The sequence below is a fragment of the Mandrillus leucophaeus genome, unplaced genomic scaffold, assembly GCF_000951045.1.
Source record: "Mandrillus leucophaeus isolate KB7577 unplaced genomic scaffold, Mleu.le_1.0 Scaffold65, whole genome shotgun sequence".
NCBI classification, from domain to species: domain Eukaryota; kingdom Metazoa; phylum Chordata; class Mammalia; order Primates; family Cercopithecidae; genus Mandrillus; species Mandrillus leucophaeus.
The window spans coordinates 3,140,659-3,159,441 of record NW_012107030.1 but is presented as its reverse complement, the minus strand read 5'-3'; the positions used below and the strand labels follow the sequence as shown (position 1 = coordinate 3,159,441).

The following is an 18,783-nucleotide window of genomic DNA, read 5'->3' as shown; positions in this document are numbered from 1 at the left end:
AGCCCCAGGACCCGCGGCGCACCCCGCTGACCGCGGACTCGAGGGGGACCCTCGCAAGCTTGGATGGTGGTTTTTGGGAGGAATTTTACCGCTCAAGTTCTCCAACTTGGTTGAGGGGTATCTTGTTTGCTGTCCCATCTTAGGCACCCAATGACTCAGGAGGCTGGTGTCAAAACATTCATATATATGTGCGCGCGCGTGTGTGTGTGTGTGTGTGTGTGTGTATTTTAAATTAAAATTGTATTATTGTTTGAAAGTGCTTTCAATACGAATGTATCCTAGTATGACTTGTAAAATATAAAAGAGGGTGCACTTTTCCCCAGCAGTTTCTAAACTAGAGATCTGAGACTTACAGTTGGCCATTGCCTTACCACATTGCCTCACACTGGAGAGAAAGAGAATGATACGTGTATATTTATAATGGCACTCGCTTCCTGCCTTGTTATGGTATTAAAATACTTAGAATTTGTTACCAGTACACAAATAACTGAGTAATGATACTCTTGGGAATACAGCAGAAGTATGTCTCATTTACATATATGCAACGATATTCCTAATCCCCAAGAGCATGAAATTTGAAAACGTAAATTTGGAATGAGTCTGTTAATTTTCAAAAATCATAGTTATACTATTCGTTCAATTTTATATAAATTTGAGCTTTCAAAATAAAAAGTTTTTAAAAATAAATATGTTATACTTAAAGCGTAGTTGTTACTGCCGTCTGGGCAAGATAAAAGCAGCAAAGAGCTGGTAAATTATTTTGAAGATTTAAAAACTCACCAAATTAAAAATACTTTATAACCCATTATTTTAGAAGAAAGACCTGTATTATTTCCCTTCATTTTAATGCACTTTTTGTTTTAACAATATTGATAAAACTCCGGTGCCCAACAGTGAGACACTGTACAGGCAGCAGTTTACATTTACGAGAGATTACTTGTATATTTATTCTTGAAAATTAATACAAGAGGCTGTAATTAGCTGGGGTGGGCACAGTTGCATATACCTTTTTGTGTGTCTGTTCAGCCCATTTTTGGGTGAAACTGACACTCATTTCAAACCACCTTTCTTAGGAGTCTGCGTGGATGTACCTGATCTTTAGTGTGGTTTGCAACTATTATTTTGAGGCCTTCTTCCTGTGGACATAGGGACAGTGGTATCTGCTGGCAGCCTTTGTTGTGAGTGAAGATCAAGTTTGAACATAGACATTCCCAGCACTTTGTTCTCAGCATGAAACTTACCCAGCAAGTTGAGATATTCCTGTACCCACCTGGTGCATGGGTTAGGCTGTAGTTTCATAAACCTTATTAAAAGAAAAAAAGCAGGTTTAGCTGCCATTATTCTTCTCAATAAATAAAAAGTAAGAACTATTACATCAGAAGTCTGATGCTGGAAAGGTTTCTTTGAAAATTTCATAGTCAAAATTTTTAAGTTGAAAGGTCCTTGAAGATCTCTTAGTTAGTTAGAAGATCTCTTATTTTCTGAAAAACCCAGAGAATTCAGGTGTGACTTTGAAGGTCATCCAGCTAGTACCAATTACAGGGAGAGAACTAATGTCAGGAAAGTCCTAGTAAGAGGTAGTGTGTCTGTTAGAAGTTGGAAGTGAATGTTTTGTGAAACTGAAGCATGCAGGCTAGAATACCTGATTATCTTTGTGCCCTCCTGGCCACCAAGTTATTGGGCCACTGACCTCTGTGCTGTGGTTGCTTGGATTTTGATGATGGGACGTGATCAACTCAAGAAAAGAGTTCTCTTTACGAAGTGAATGACTTGAGACTTGTCAGCATGGCACCAAAACTTAAGGAGAAAACTAACATTCAGCCCATTAGCTGTTTGTGCTTCATTGCTTTCAACCCTGTTCTTAGACGCACACAATATCTGGTTGCACTTGTGTGAATTACACCTTGCTGGAGACTAAATGTAGTGGAGAATCCTAGAATATCATTTTGTATTTGGAATGGGCTTCTCAATGCATCATGAGAAAAGGGCCCTTGCATAAAATAAAGAGTGGCTTTGGAGGAGCTGAGCTGAGGCCCGTGTGAGCATCATCATTTTCAAGAGGAAATGCTGTCAATCAGTAAAAAGCTGTTCATTGAGCATGAGGAGCTCCAGAGACGACCTCTCCTTTGGGGGAGGACTCAGCTTCACGATGTTTAAAATTTAACCATGTTAGTAAGAAAATGGAAAGAAAAGACTAGACCTTTGTATTTAGTCTTCTACTGCCGTCTTGCAGTTGATCCTCTGCCTCCTCCTGAAGTGGTTAGGACAATTCCCTGTTTTCACAGAGGGGCAGAGCGAAAGCAAGTGTCTTCTGTCATTGCTGAAGCAGGATGGCTGCCAGCAAAGATGTTGTGCTTCATCCAGTCCCATTCTAAGCAGCTGGGCCTCCCCACCTGCAGTCTCCCTGGAGTTTGATTTTCTGCACACTTGGGTTTCCCACTAATTTGGCAAGTTCATACCAGTACAGGCCCCTTTTTGGCAGAGGTTGGCATTCAGTGCTGGTGCAGCCACTCCTCCAGGCTCCTCCCTGAATAAACAGAACAGAGGCTGGATATTCTGGAGAGCTGTTCCCGCCAGGCCTCCTTGGGATGAGAGGGAGACTTTTCTCCCTCATGGAGCAGGGACGCTCTAGCTCTGTGGATCTTGTGGGTTACCAGCCTGGCAGTCTCCAGGGACTGTTAAGAACACAGATTGAGGCTGTGTCTCATCACCTCCCTGCCCCCAACCCCATGTTCAAATCTGAATTGCTCAGTGTAGGACCCAGAAAACTATTCAGTCCAAAAAACTTTTTTGGTGGTTCTGGTTCTGCTGCACTGGCAGTGGGAGCCACGGATGGCCAGTGATCCCATTTTGGGGAGGACGAGCTGCGGCTTAGTGCCTCCTGAATAACCTGCAGAGCATTTTCCCGAGCCTCCATTTTCCTTCTTGGGGAAACTCCCTGGGTACCCGGGCTTCTGGAGGTGTGAATATGGGGGTGACATGGGAAGAGAGCAGAGACAGCACGGTGCAAAGTCTGGCAGGGTGGCTGGCAGTGCGAGTGTGGGGAGGTGGTCCAGAGACCCTCCCAGACCCCAGGAAGAAGCAAGCCAGAGCCTTTTCTTTCTGTCTTGCCCACCTGGCAGAATCTCACCATAATCATTTAACAGATTATACTCAGGCACTGTGAGAGGGACGTAGAAATATCCTTTCAGATAACACTGGAAATGTTTCAAGTTATGATTGAAATAGAGAGACCCATTATTCTGCTTAAAGTTCAGCAGAGCCTCCTGAATTTTCTTAAAGATGTGATCGTTTTACTCTTTCCAGATCGATTGCAAGCTGTTATGCCTCTTAGCAGAGGCAGAGCACAATCAGGAAGTGAGTGGCCATTCTCTCCTTCGTATTTCCAGCAAGTTGCAGTTATGTCTGAGCAAGTTCCTGTGCAACTGCATGGAAGTGATTTGTTGGGGGCGAATGAAGAGCATGGCCAGTGCCTTGGAGCCCAGCTCATCCAGAACTTTCATTTTCCCCTCTAAAGAACAGCCTGTGTTGTTCACATGAGAACCGAGAACATCATTTGTCCCGTTTTGTGGGGTAGATTTGCCCTTTATGAGGGTGGAGCCTGCACACAGTACCTGCGGCAGCTTTGACGTTAGCCAGGGCTGGGAAGGCTTAACTGTTGGATGCTATCAGGGCTGCTTGTGAGTCAGAAAGCTTCATACCACCCATGAGGCTTGCTTAGTCCTGTCCTTGTTTCTGGAATGACACACAGTCATCTTATATAAACCACTCTACATGTTTATTACTTTCTATTGACATTTAAAAATGATGTTCTGATGTTTATCATCCAAAGTAGAAAACCATTCATCATCCAGACCTACTCTTTCTCCTTTAAGTTTTGCTGTTTTAATATTGCTCTTAAATGTTTAAGAGAGCTTACATAAGAAACTGAAGACAAAGGCCTTGCTTATTAGGATCTTTGAGATCCTCTGGCACTGACGAACACGAGTGAGCCCCGTGTCACACTTGACGGTGTTCTTCTCCAGCCCCTCCCGGGCTCCCTTTTGTTGTGAATCAGGTACACACCCCTGATCTGCTTCTGCCTCAGAGCATAGACTCAGCTGGCCTCCTTGGTTTTGTTTTTTGTTTTTTGTTTTTGTTTTTTCTGAGACAGAGTCACCCTCTGTCTCCCAGGCTGGAGTGCAGTGGTGCAATCTTGGCTCATTGCAACCTCCTCTTCCTGGGTTCAAGTGATTCTCCTGCCTCAGCCTCCCAAGTAGCTGGGATTAGAGGTGAGCGCCACCATGCCCATCAGCCGGCCTTCTGAGGCAGGCTTCAGAGCCCCTCGTTTTGCAGGTGCAGGATTCATCTGTATGCATCATGTGGCACATGTGATACCATATGAGATATCTGGTGTTACTAAGTTCACGTATTTTGATGAATATATCTTTGGGACCTTGGCTGCTTTTTAGGAAGCCAGGCAGCTTACAAAAGCTTAGGAAGAACTTGGGGAGAGAGGAATGAATGTAGTATTTTTCTGTCTATCAACACACTTATATATATGTGCCAGATATGAGTGGATGCTTTGGGTAGCCTTATCTCTAAATCCTCACCAGCTCTCTGAAGGAGAAACTATGAAGTGTCTTACTTATGGAACAGCAGACTTAGAGAGGCAGTGTGCCTGGCCTGTGATAAACAGAAAGACTTCTGTGGCTTTACCCCCAACCTGGGTTCCTGAAGGGGTGACAGACAGACTTGCCTTTAGCGGGCCTGGCTGCTTTATACTCCCTAGGCACAGCTTGAGATGATAAACAGCCTTGAGTCCATCTTTGTACAGTTAATCAGGAATGTTGGCCTGTTTCTTGAACTTGGGTCTGGATTTAGGAGATGGGCCCGACTAACTTTACTCACTCCTTCACCCCATCTGAAATTCACTGGGTGCCCACAGTGTGTGAGTCACAGTGTTAAATGCCATATAGAGGACAAGTCTGCCCACTTTGAGGCCGTTCTCCACAAAACATGTCCTGCCTCTCCCTGGTCCGAAGCAGGCTGGCTCTCCTCTGGACCCCATATTATTTTAATTTGAGTGTTTTTTCCTAAGCTCTGCACTTTCCTGCTTTGCCTTGGGGTCACACCCCGTTAAGAGTTCTGGGGCAGAGTCTGTGTGTTTCATCTCTGCCTCTTGATGCCTGGCAGGGTCCACAGGCTCAGAAAAGATCGCAAGAGTGATTGCGGAGAAGGGTAGAACACGGGCCTGCCCAGAGCGCGAAGGCAGTTACAGAATAGCTGCTCGGAAAGGGTGCAGGTGTGTCCTGGGAAGCCTCCCATTGGTTCCTAAGAACTGCAGAGTTGTCCTGGGCTCCTAAAGGTCCCCAGAGGCCTGCTCCTTTTCGTCACTTTGTGAGTGGCCTTCTCTGCACAGAGGACTTCAGTATTGATTCCCTAAGTTCATCCTTACAGGTCTGGAGAAGATCTTTTTGTTTCTCCCAGTGACACAGCATCTTCCAGCAGGGCTGGAGAGGCTGGTAGCTGGCAGCAGCCAGACCCTGCTTCCATAGCTGCGCAGAGCGCAGCCCCTGGCACTGTGAAAGGAATCTCTTAAAATTTTTTTTTCCTGTGGCTGACAGTAAGATCAGACACAGCATACGTGAAGCTTCTTATTCACTGTCAATTCAGAAAAGCCTAGAATCGCAGAGTGCCGGCTCTGTGCGTCAGGAGCCTGTAAACAGCTCAGCCATCCAAGAGCTCCCAGCACAGGGCTATGCCCCAGTGAACTGGGGAGACTTTCTACGGAAAATTCCTTAGCATTCAGTTGGAGAACAAACGTTTCCTGTTTTAAAGTATCTTCGTCAGTGTTTATTAAAGTAGAATTATATATTTTTTTCAGTTATTTAAAAAAATTCTTCCTTGACATTGAATGAATGAATAAATGAATGGATCGTTTAAAAATCCACACAGTGGGAGAATGGGAAGGCGCCTCCATGTGCAGAAGAAAAGCCATCCGCTTCGCTGGCCCACCCTTTCAGGGTCAGTTCAGACCCCCAGCATCCCAGCGGGGTTCGCACTCCTTCCTGGGTTGGACGGGGTCTTCCCCGGTTCTGACAGCGCTCCATGCCGGGCGTCCCTGCTGTCTTGGGGCTGTGGTGACTCAGAATTAAGCTGAGTGCTCTCACTCTCGTGTGCCCTGCCTGGCTGGCCCGATGACTCAGCATGGAGTGCTGGCTCCCTGACCCAGAGTACACTTGAACTGAATGTTCCAGGGCTGAGCCTCAGCCCAGTGTGGCTGGGCGAAATGCAAGCCTTTCTCTCCTGCTGCATTTTACCCCGGGAAGGTGAAGCTTTGGAGACGTTAGTGACGCATGGATATTGTCACAGTGTACAGCTGTGACAGGAGTAGCAGAAAGGTTAGCATCTACCTGGCCTTACCATCAGACAAACCTGAGTTCTAGAGATCTTAGGCAAAGCATTACCCTCCCTGAGCGTCAGTCTCCCCTTCTGTGAAGTGGGCATAGCAATGCTCCTGTCAGCAGGGTTGGGAGAATCAAGGAAGATGGTGCATGGGAGGTGAACTCCCCAAAACCTGAACTGATGCATGCGTGGAACCCCCGGAAACATTTGCAGCCTGCTCTGTGGAGTGGAAGTGTGTTTGTGGATAGACGTGTGACCTCTCCACACAGCAGACTGACCTGGCTGTCTGTGGGCCTTTCAGCTCTCAGGCCGGGGGTCTTGTTTCTTAGAAGCAAGGCCTCTTCTTACCCCTTTGTACGGAGTGCAGCTGACTCACCCCACTAGTGTCCAACTGGCCCTCGGAGCCCTCCCTGGGGCTTCCCGTGCCCCTTGTGAGTGGAGGATGTAGAGGAACAGTAACAGATGAAGCTGTGGGGCCTTCCGGAGCCTTGACCCGGCTGCCAGCCCCCGCCCCATGTGTCTGTAGATGCATCTCCCCATCCTCTGCCCGAGACAGGCTGGGGCCTTGTTTCCTGCACAGTGCTGTGTAGAGCGCTGGCTTTACTCCGCCCCAGCTCCTCAAGGGGAGGGTCTCCCGCAGCCGTGTCTGTGCAGCCCCAAAGTACCAGGCAGGAGCTAGGAGTGCAGCCTGTGAGGGGAGACATCAGCCCACCTTACTGAGGGGCCGATTACCTGCACAGCTGGTCTAGACCCAGCTCTCAGGTATAAATGTCACTGCAGACGGAAGGAAGGAGGAGTTTTCCAAGTGCCACCACCCTCTTCTGGTGGGTGTGGCTGCTATGGGCCAAATGCTTGAGAAGCCACTGCAGGTGGGAGCAGAGCCCCCCCTGGGACTCAAGAGTCTCACTGTCCATCAGAGTGGGTCCCCTTGCCTGCACGGCGGCTGATGAACTGAGGATGTTTTTCTTTTGGAAATTGTATTTTGTACAGAATACACGTCTGCTGATGTCCTGTACGCTGAGACCTAACAGACACTTGTAGGTCTTGTCTGGAGGATGGACTTGCCAGGTGGCTGACCACTACATTTAGCATGGAAATGTAGCAGATGAGAGAGGCCCTCTCCTTGGCTCTCTCTAAATTCAGGGTTTGCTTCCTGAGATGGAAATTTCAGGTACTTTCCGTCTATGATTTGGACTTTGGATTGATTAAAGCAGGTGGCTCTGCTCTTTTTCTTTTCTTTTTTTTTCCCTAAAGAAGAGGTAGGTAGTTTCTCACATGCCCTGAAGCTAACTTTTGTGTGACCTTGGGCCGCATTCCAGTTCCTACCTCTGCCACATGGAACCCGTGAGACAGGCTGCAGGGCTGGGGCTGCCGGGAGCCTGGATGCTGACTTGAGTGCCCCCAGCAGGGGAAATACCAGCAGCTGTGGATGGTGCCTGGCCTGGGGATGACTGACGTGTGCCCTGGTGAGGGGCCATCGAGGATGTTGAGGAGATGCCAGCAGATGTTCTGCTCCCAGGCAGACCCTTCTGTGCCCCAACCTGGCCTGGCTTTTCTCTCTAGGCCTCAGGGAGGTGTGTCAAGGAGCCACAGTCAGTGCACCTGGGTGCCCTGCTCAGCCAGGAGTTTGTCTGCAGAGCAGGCCTCTTCCCCAGACCAGCAGCCCGGCCTGTTGGAGAGGCGGGTAGTTTAGGGCTCGGGTCCCTAGAGTTGTCTTTGGCTGTTTGCTTCCAGGCTGTGAAACTTTAGGTATAGTCTTCAACAGAGAAAGTGACATCCTTGCTAATTAGTCCTCTTAAGACTCTCAGATAAAGGGGCTTCTAATTCTGGCCGTCTTACTACCAACTTGGTGAGACGGACTGAAAAATTAGGCTTTGTTGAACTGGGTGTGGTGGCTCACACCTGTAATCCCAGCACTTTGGGAGGCCCAGGCAGGCAGATCACTTGAGCCCAGGAGTTCAGAGCAGCCTGGGCCCCATAGCGAGACCTTGTCTCTAAAATAAATAAATAAATATATTTTTTAAAAAAGAATTAGGCTTTTTAAACAGTAAGCCCAACCAGCTAGTGCTGAAGAAAAGCTGAGTCCATCAATAACTATTTGTGGAATAAAGAAGCACAATTGTGGCTGGGCACGGTGGCTCACGCCTGTAATCCCAGCACTTTGGGAGGCTGAGGCAGGAAGATCACTTGAGATCAGGAGTTCGAGACCATCCCGGCCAACATGGTGAAACCCCATCTCTACTAAAAATACAAAATTAGCTGGGCATGGTGGTCCATGCCTGTAATCTCAGCTACTCAGGAGGCTGAGGCAGGAGAATCGTTTGAACCTGGGAGGCAGAGGTTGTGGTGAGCCGAGATCATGCCATTGCACTCTAGTCTGGGCAACAAGAGCGAATCCTTGTCTCAGAAACAAAAATTAGCTGGGCATGGTGGCATATGCCTGTAATCCCAGCTACTGGGGAGGCTGAGGCACGAGAATTGCTTGAACTCGGGAGGCGGAGGCTGCAGTGAGCTGAGATCGTGCCATTGCACTCCAGCCTGGGCGGCAGAGCGAGACTCAGTCTCAAAAAAAAAAAGAAAGAAAAAGAAAGAAAGAAAAAGAAACCCAATTGTTCAGGGCACAGAGCAGCTCAGAGTTTACAAAGACTTGTACCTTATTTCACTTAACTCTTGCAAAAACCCCTGGGAAATGTGGGGATCTTTACAGCTGGGGAAACAGTCTTAGTAGCAAGGAGTCCTGTCCATGGTCACACAGCTGGTAAGCGTCAAGGAGGGACTGGAACCCCGGGTGGCAACTTGAAGACCCAGGCTCATGCTGGTTCATTCCTGTTTATTTGGACACAGCTGCAAAGAGAAGCAATGTTGGTTTCATCTTCTAAAAAAAATTGTCCCCATTGAAATCACGTAGGAACAGTCATCTGTTTATCCCAGGATAGAATGTATATATATTTTAGTAACAGGCGTATTAGATAAAGCCTCCAGTAGCCTGTGACTTGTGATCATTTATAGGGTATGTGGTTGGCACAGACCTCTTGTCTTACCAGGAGTCTCTGGACAAAGCCTAACTCCTCAGGTGTGCTGTAAGTGGAATGTGGACTTAGTTTATTATTCAGAATTTTCCCCGAGTCTGTTATGTGCCCAAAACAGTGCTGGGTTAGTGGGAGAGACCCTATATTACAATCCAGTGGGGACTGAAGGGATTTTGACTTTGGCTGTAGGGATGTGAATGGCTGTTTATTGTTTATTTCAGTATCAAATGGGCAGTAATACTTAATTCATTCATGCATCCCATCATAGCAAGCAGAGAACTTTGGTAGGGTGCTAAAGCTCGACTCCAGTTGCACTTTGTTTTTTGTTTTGGTCGTTGTTTGTTTTAGTTCACAGCCTCACTCTCTTGCCCAGGCTGGAGTGCAATGGCGTGATCTGTGGAATAAGCACGATCTCAGCTCACTGCAACCTCTGCCTCGTGGGTTCAAGCGATTCTCCTGCCTCATCCTCCCAAGTACCTGGGATTATAGGCACCCACCACCCTGTCTGGCTACTTTTTTTTTTTTTTTTTTAATTTTAGTAGAGACAGGGTTTCACCATGTCGACCAAACTGGTCTCGAACTCCTGACCTCAAAACTGGTCTCAAACTCCTGACCTCAGGTGATTCGCCCACCTCGGCCTCCCAAAGTCCTGGGATTACAGGCGTGAGCTACCACACCCAGCTCCAGTTACACTTTGGAAGAAAGTGTTTTGTTTGTTTCCTGCCTGACTGAGGCGAGCCAGGCCACTTAATTTTGATCCAGGCCTTACCCATATGGGGAGTTCCAGGATTCCTGTGTTCTTCCATCTTTTTTCTTTGTTTTAGAAGTTTTGAAGTGTTCACCTGACCCACGTGAAGGCTCCTCTGGCCTGAAAACCCAGTTAATACAGTCTGTGTCCTACTTAATACTCCAGACCTGCCAAGTCAGAAGTGCTACGAGACAGCCCTAAGAGTTGCCTTTGTTACTGTTTCTCCTAATTCAGACCAGAGTGATGGAAGCTGTGGTTTGTAGATGTGGAACCCACTTTTTAAAGAGCACTGTACTATGGAGCCAAGATTGGGGCTCACAGAAGGTGCCCATTTTCAGGGTTCAGTGGCCACTCAGTGTACAGGGAGTCAGTTGTGGGTGGGTCACGGTGGATTCTCCTCCACGGCTCTTTTGTGAACCTGCGTGTGCCCGGCGTGTGCCCGGCGTGCGCCTGTCTAGGCAGACACCTCGCAGGTGCCCAGGGGCTGTCGTTCCCACCCCGCTTTTAGGGCACAGGGTTGGGTGTTAGCCACCTCCTTCTTTTGTTTTTTGTTTTTTCGTTTTTGGTTTTTTTGAGACAGAGTCTCACTCTGTTGCCTAGGCTGGAGTGCAGTGGTGCAATCTTGGCTCATTGCAACCTCTCACCCCCAGGTTCAAAAGATTCTCGCGCATCAGCCTCCTGAGCAGCTGGGATTACAGGCATGCGCCACCATGGCCAGCTAATTTTTGTATTTTTACTAGAGATGGGGTTTTTGCCATTTTGGACAGGCTGATCTCAAACTCCTGGACTGAATCTGACCTCAGGTGAAGTCACCTCGGCCTCCCAAAGTCCTGGGATTACAGACATGAACCACCGTACCTGGGCGGGCCCTCCTCTTCATCTGGGACATGAAACTTTGGGGTGCTCTGAGTTCCTGCAATTCTGACATGATTTGAGTGTAGTTAGGAGTAGTCGTTTTTAGATTTCTGTGACATTAACTTTTCCTTGTTTGGGGGCTTTGTATAGCTGTTGAGAGCTTGAAGGGACTTTGGAAATCAGGCCACACTGAGTATCAGAGCTGAAAGGAACTTTCGATCATTGTTTTTCTCAGTGCAGACCTTCAGGCTTCCTCACACACCTATGGAATCAGACCTACTTGGATTGGCTTAGAGTCTGTAATTTTTGCATTTCCTGGGTGCTTCGATACCCCAAGTGCTGGAGAGCCACTGCTTTCTAGAACATTTTTGGGCCTCCCCTTCATTTTGCAGCTGAGAAAACTAAGGTTCACAGAGGGCATGTGAGCCGCTTCCGTAACACATGTATTTAGGGGCAGAGCCAGCATTAGGACCAAGTGCAGCCTCTTCCCAGGTCTCCTGCTGTTCCTCGGCCCCCATGTTGCTTCTAAAAACCAGTAGTGCAGTTTAGACCTGCTCTTAAGCAAACGAGCCCAACAGCTCACCAAGGCTCAGAACCTGACCTCAGGCTTTCTCTAATCATAATATCTTGTATATAATAGGGCACATTTTGGCTCATCTGGGGTCATTTTTTCCTGCTGTCTATCTTGGCCATGTCGTGGAGTTGTTTGGTACCCTGAGACTTGCCTCAGATTTTTAATGCAATGCACAAACAAGGGGGCAGAATTAACCAATTCATTTTATAAATTAATATAGTGAGATAAACAGTGAGAGTCAGGACTGAGCCCCTGGGCTCTTCTTTCCTAATTGGATTTTGTATAATATGTATTCCTGATGTCTTTAGCCAGAGATAAGGATAATGAGCTCTGAGCTGAGGTGGCCGTGAGGATCAGCAGTCATCTGCTTGGTCACTGTGGTTGCGTCCCAGTCCCTGTCCCATGATCACACAGAGCTGTCCCCCCAACTCTGAGGAGGCAGATTCCGAGCTCCCGCTTGCATCATGAAGGGGCACGTGGTGAGCCTTATGTGAGAGATGCTGGTATAACCAAGAGCCATTATCTGGATGTGCTTGAACTTGAAAACACTTAGTAGATTGAAGAGACATGTTTTAGTGAGATTCTAGGAGAATTGTAAATATTACACATTTTTTTCTTTTGATTCTTCTATTTACAAAATATCTCTCTTTGCTAGATTGTGTTGAAAACACTGTAGAAGAGAGAAAGGTCAATTTAACTCTTCCAGTTCTAGGCGGTGTTTGTTGTTTTTCGTGGTTTTTTTTTGTTTGTTTGTTTTTTGGCAGAGTTTCGCTCTTATAGCCCAGGCTAGAGTGCAGTGGCATGATCTCAGCTCACTGCAACCTCCGCCTCCCGGGTTCAAGCGATTCTCCTGCCTCAGTCTCCCGAGTAACTGGGATTACAGGCACCCGCCACCCCACCCAGCTAATTTTTTTTTTTGGAGATGGAGGCTCCCTCTGTCGCCCAGACTGGAGTGCAGTGGCGCGATTTCGGCTCACTGCAAGCTCCGCCTCCTGGGTTCATGCCATTCTCCTGCCTCAGCCTAGACTACAGGCGCCTGCCACCACGCCCAGCTAATTTTTTTTTTGTATTTTTAGTAAAGACGGAGTTTCACCGTGTTAGCCAGAATGGTCTCAATCTCCTGACCTCGTGATCCACCCGCCTCGACCTCCCAAAGTGCTGGGATTACAGGCGTGAGCCACCGCGCCTAGCCTAACTTTTGTATTTTTTTGTTTTTAGTGAAGACAGGGTTTCACCATGTTGGCCAGGCTGATCTCGAACTCCTGACCTCAGGTGATCCCCCCTGCCTCAGCCTCCCAAAGTGCTGAGATGACAGGTGTGAGCCACCATGCCTGGCCCAGGCAGTGTTTTTTACTTAGTAAAAACGGAAGCATTTGCTGTTGTGACCCTAACGATGGTAGATGGGAGCATTAGAATGTGGCACAGACCTCATTACGGGTGGGAGTTTCATTTTTGGTTGAAATTATTCATTCACGTAAAAGTGTTTAATTGCCTATTTTGTGAAATTCATATGTTTTTTATTTAAAGCAATGGTTGGGTTTTTTTTTTTTTTTGACAAAACCCCACCAGAGTGGAAGGGAGCCTGGAATGTCTTTTAGATGCAGTGCTCACAAGGAGACACATTTTTTTTATTAAATGGCATAAATGGGTCATTAATTCACCTGGACCCAGGAGTACAGACCTCAGGACTGTTGGAGAAGCAGCCAGGCCGCCCTTGCCTGTCCTGACCTTCTCTGCTTTCCAGCTGTGCCGGCAGGCTTGGCCTGTTCAGTGGACCTCATATGCAGTGGAGGTCCCCTTCCCCCCATGTGCCCCTCATCTTTCTGGATGCCCTTTCCCCTCAAGGCCCTCTGCCCTGCTTTGCGCTCACCTCTTCACTCTCCTCCCTGACGTCCCTCCTCCCTTCCCAGCATGTCCTGGCTTCTTTCCAGTCCCTCTGTCTTGCTGAGGCATCTCCTGCGATGGTTGGAACACTCAGAAGGGTGAACCTCAGCCCCCACTTCCAGCCTGGCCCCTGGGCCTCCAGCCTGATCTCCCTCAGCTTAGCACTGACCCCCAAGCCTGCCCCTTGCCACTGCTTCCCACCGCTCTTCTGACACCACTGCGCCTGCCTGCAGTGACCACATTCCTTCCCCGTGGACTAAGCCATGTCTCTGGAAAGGTTGAATATTGGCTTCCAGCAAGCAGTCTCTGCTGTCGGCGTCTTGTGCAGACAGAGTTGTTTTTCCTTCCTCCTCTCTCTCCTGTCTTCTTCCCCTTCTCTTTCAATGGAGGTGCCAGATGTGCTCAGCAAGATGCACGAGGTGCTCAGCTCGTGGCTGACTGGCTCAGGGCCTTCTGGATCCAGGGGCTTCCCCCAGGAGGAGCTGCATCTCCTCAAGGGAGTCTTGGGTCTGGAAGACCCTGGAAGGGTCTGGCTACAAGGGGTTGGGATCGGCAGCTCTCCCAGTTAAAACCAGAGAGTGTGGGTGGGATGTGGCGGAGTGGGCAGTGTGGGGGTTTAATGGAGTTTTACATAGCTATACACGCATTTACCACCACCCAGAAAAAGAGAATATTCCCATCACCTCGGAAAGCTCTTTTGAGACCCTTCCCAGCCATTACCATCTCCTCCAGAGGTGACCACCATTCTGGTTTCTAGCACATTGATTCACTTTGTACTTCACTTTTACTTTTTCTTTTTTTTTTTTCTTTTTGAGACAAAGTCTTGCTCTGTTGCCCGGGCTGGAGTGCAGTGGCACGATCTCAACTCACTGCAACCTCTGCCTCCAGGGTTCAAGCGATTCTCCTGCCTCAGCCTCCTGAATAGCAGGGACTACAGGCGCCCACCACCATGCCCAGCTAATCTTTGTATTTTTAGTAGAGATGAAGTTTCGCCATGTTGGTTAGGCTGGTCTCAAACTCCTGACCTCAGGTGATCTGCCTGCCTTGGCCTCCCAAGGTGCTGGAATTACAGGCTTGAGCCACCGCGCCTGGCCTTATCCTTTACTTCTGATTCCTTTGACACTTTGGAGTCTGAAGAGCATAATTTTATGCCTATTTAGGGAGAAACTCACATTTATTGCCAGTCTTCCGGGCATTCCTCTTGATGTGCCCTTCCTTATAAAACCTCACAACATTTCCCAGGCAGGTGTTGGCTAGCTCCGTTTTCTAGAAAAGGAAGTGAAGGCTTACAGAGGTAAGAGAATTACCCAAGCTCATAGAACTGTTAGGAATAGAGGTACGAATCACACTTAGACCCCACCTAGGGCAGCATCTACCCTGGAAGGGCCCATGCCTTTCCCCAGCCCTCAGGGCCTCCGTGCTTTCCAAGTCATTCTGCTGCTTATTTGTTTCCTGCCTCCTTAGCCCATCTTCTAAGCGCCTGTTGGCAGGGAGCGTGCCGTGCTGGTTTGATAACCCCATAGGACTACTCAGCAGGTGGCAGGATGTTCGCCCAGGAGCAGGAGGCGGATGAGGGTTTGCTCACTGCTGGGCCCTGCTGTGTGGAGTGTGCAGATGGTTGAGGCTTTTGTGCATGGCTGGGAAGAAACAATGAGCCCCTGGGCAGCCAGCAGAAATGACAGTGCAGGACCAATGCAGGCCCCAATTTCGGCTGGGAGGAGGAGGACCTCAGTGAGTGGACACAATGCCCACAGGCATGTTATGACTCAACGCTGAGTAGCAGAGGGTTTCTTCAGCGCCTCTTGCTGGCTCCCTGTCAGGGCCGTCTCGCGGCAGGAATTCAGCTCTGAATGTGAGGCCTGGACCTGCTCCTGCTCTTGGGTGACCTGAGAGTTAAGCAGGCTAATGTAATGCCGCCGCCCTGAGCACGTGGCTGTTCTAATCTGAGAATGCCTGTCTGCCCATGTCCCCAAGGACACAGTGACACCCATGCCTTTCCTGTGTGCTGGAGGCCCTCCAAGGGCAGGGTCTCAGTAGGAGGGAGGCAGTTGATGGGCCTGAAAGGGCTAAACCAGGGTCAGCCACCTGGTGCCCACGCCTGCACACAAATAGAAACATCACAGAATTTATGGTCTGTTCACTCAAAGTGCAGAGCAGCCCTCAGTATCTGTCCTTAATTTTTGATTGATTTTGTAGCAGTAGAGATTGTCCCCTAAAAGCTCATAGGTTCTTAGCCTTTGGCATTTGTTTGCTGTGCAGAGAGCTGCCGCTGTCAGGAAAGATCACTCCCCTTCTTAAGAGTTGCCCTGCACAGATATATGCAAGTGACACATGTCAGTAGCTCCCCTCCTGGGAAAGGACCCTCAGCGCTCGGGGACTGTTAGGACTTCTGTTGCGCAGCCCCAGCTTGCTGAGAGATGGCACTGCCCAGTGAGTGACTGGCCAGCCTTGTTGTCTGAAATAAGATCTTTCCTGCGGTACATCTGGAACTTGGCCTTCTCAAGGGTCTGAAAATAGCCAGGCCACTGAAGGGAGAACTTCAAGAGAGGGCATAAGAGAAGGACTCCAACTGCTCCTTGCCCAAGCAGGCTCTGTTGTGTTAAAGAAAAAATTCTTCAGTGATACTTGTTAAAGCACAGTCATGAAGATTTATTCAGGGCCATCAAGATAGGCACAGGGACCACGGCAGTGGGGTCTTGCAATTAGGGGGAGAGACTGGGTGCAACTTCACGTACAGCATAGGCGCGTGGGAACTGATAGTCAGGGAGCAGTGTGGGGGTCAGTGGATGGAACATTAGAAGAGGAAGCATCAGGGCTAAGGGCATTTCTGGCTACGCTGACCAAACAGGATTCTTGCTGAAGACAGGCCAGAGTGATTAGACAGCACCTGGGGATGATGGAGGCTGAGGAAGCTGATCAGATAGTGAGGCTGGGGAGGGGGCTTCTGGCTCAACTGTCTTAGCAGTGTCTTTTGCTAAAACTTGACTTTACGAGGAAGTGCACAGATGGGCCTAGGAGAAGCTTCAGAAGCCTAAGGTTTGGCCAAGCAGAGAATCTTTGTCAGTTGGCATCATTAGGCGGCACAGTTAACCCTGGGTGCTCCTCTCCCCCTGCGCTGCCTCTGCATCCCTGTCCTTCCCCGTCCTGCAGATTGTTCTAACAGTACACCTGAGGAGGCAGCCCTCACTCCCCAGCCCACTTCTCTGTAAAGATTCCCAAACTGTGTCCTGTGTTTGGGCCCAGCACAAGCTCTGTGTTGCTGGGAAACGCGAGGGCCTTTTTAGAAACAGAGATGCTTGCTGTAATGTAGAGGTTGGAGCTGGCCTCTGCTCCTGGAGCTTACCTTCTGAGCCAGGTCTCTGAAAATGCGGGCGTGGGCGGCTCTCCTGCACCCACTGCTGCCCTCGTTCACCCAGAAAAGAAACCTGTCTTACCAGTTTGGGGAATTGGAACCTTTCCTGTGCTTAACAGATACTTTTGGCTTTCTCCTGATGCCCCTAGTTCGTAAACTGTTGGCCAGACAGCAGGCTCTATAGGGGTAGAGGGTTTGGAGGGTGCAGGGGCTGGGAGCTGGCTGACGCTGTGAGGCCCAAGTCACTCAGGAAGATCACAGTGCCAAGTGCCACACTGTTTTCTCCGCCAGGAGGGTTCACTTCCCGGTTTCTAACGAGCCTGTGTTTCTCCACTTTTTATTTCAGGAGACTCCATCCTCTGCCAATGGCCCTTCCCGGGAGGGCTCTAGACTGCCACCTGCTAGGGAAGGCCACCCTGTGTATCCCCAGCTCCGACCAGGCTACATTCCCATTCCCGTGCTCCATGAAGGCGCTGAGAACCGGCAGGCGCACCCTTTCCATGCCTATCCCCAGCCTGGGATGCAGCGATTCCGAACTGAGGCGGCACCAGCGGCTCCTCAGAGGTCCCAGTCACCTCTGCGGGGTATGCCAGAAACCACTCAGCCAGATAAACAGTGTGGACAGGTGGCAGCAGTGGCGGCAGCCCAGCCCCCAGCCTCTCACGGACCTGAGGTAAGGAGAGGCCAGGCTCACGGGCCTGCTGGGGAGTGAGCCGCTGTGCTTCCCAGGCCGGGCCCAGTCCCCGAGGACACTGCCCTGGGCCAGGCACCTGTTCACATGCAGGGCGTCTAGGCCTGGCCTGCAGCATCAGAGGTCACCCAGCAAAGACAGGGTGATAGCCCCATGTCATCCCCCAGCATCTCATAGGGCTGTTCTTCAGTGGGGCAGGGCAGGAATCACATGGCTTCTTTTTGTAGTTAAGGAACAGCTCGGAAGGGCACACTACAGCCTGCCTGCTCCACATGCACGCAGGTGGAGGGAGCAGAGCTGGGACCGGAAGCCTGGCCTGCCTTCTGGCTCCTAATTTCCGTGCTCCTCATTCACACTGGGCTTTCTATTCAGAAACACAGAGATAGCTGTGTACTGTTTTGTTCAGTTCAATGCTTATGGATCAATCTTAACCACTGGTGGAGCTATATTGATAGGAAAATGAGACCCCATGCCTGTCCTCACTGTGCACCACAGTTTAAAAAGAAATAAGGAGTCAGCAAGGCAACTGCTTTAAGACGGCATTTTAATCCTGAAGCCAAACATCTCAGGGATATGTCAATGGATTCTGTGCATTAATAGCTAAAAAATATTTAACCTGGTTCTTAGCTGAGATTTGAGGCATTCCTAGTAGGATTCCTGAGCAGTAAGCCCTCTCATTTTCCTGTCTGTAGATCATCCCCTTGTGTGTGTCGGCGTTGTTCCTGGGCACAAACTCCCATGTCCTATCTGCACCCAGAGTCACACTTGCCTCTCAGCTCCCTCTGAATCTGTTCAGCTTCACACCTGCTTGAGAGTGAAAAGTTACAGTTAATGTGGAATAGCAGAGGCTTTTTTCTTTTCTTAAAGAGCTAGTACCTGGCTGAGGCAGGTGGATTACTTGAGGCCAGGAATTTGAGACTAGCCTGGCCAACATGGTGAAACCTCGTCTCTACAAAATATGCAAAAATTAGCCAGGTGGGGTAGCACATTCCTGTAATCCCAGCTACTCAGGAGGTTGAGGCAGAGAATTGCTTGAACCCAGGAGGCAGAGGTTGCAGATCGCACCACTGCACTCCAGCCTAGGTGATACAGCGAGACTGTCTCAGAAAAACAAAAACAACAACAACCAAAAAAGAAGTAATACCTATATTTATAATGGTTTTGCTGCAAGAAATCAAAGTGACACGTAAATCTGAGACATCTTCGCAAGTTTAAGCTAACAAGGCACTTAAAAAGGGAAATGCTCTCAATTTCGAGGTGAAT

The 18,783-nt window shown here is 49.0% G+C and overlaps 1 protein-coding gene across 1 annotated transcript in view; it reads left to right on the top strand.

Annotated features, from left to right (window-relative positions):
* Window positions 1-13,860: 13,860 nt before the first annotated feature.
* Window positions 13,861-18,783, top strand: part of BAG3 (BCL2-associated athanogene 3) — a 15,201-nt gene continuing 10,278 nt past the window's right edge. Inside the window, exons 1-2 of the mRNA XM_012001141.1 lie at window positions 13,861-14,004; window positions 17,176-17,502. Coding sequence (XP_011856531.1) covers window positions 13,861-14,004; window positions 17,176-17,502 — 471 coding nt within the window. The remainder of the gene's footprint in view (window positions 14,005-17,175; window positions 17,503-18,783) is intronic.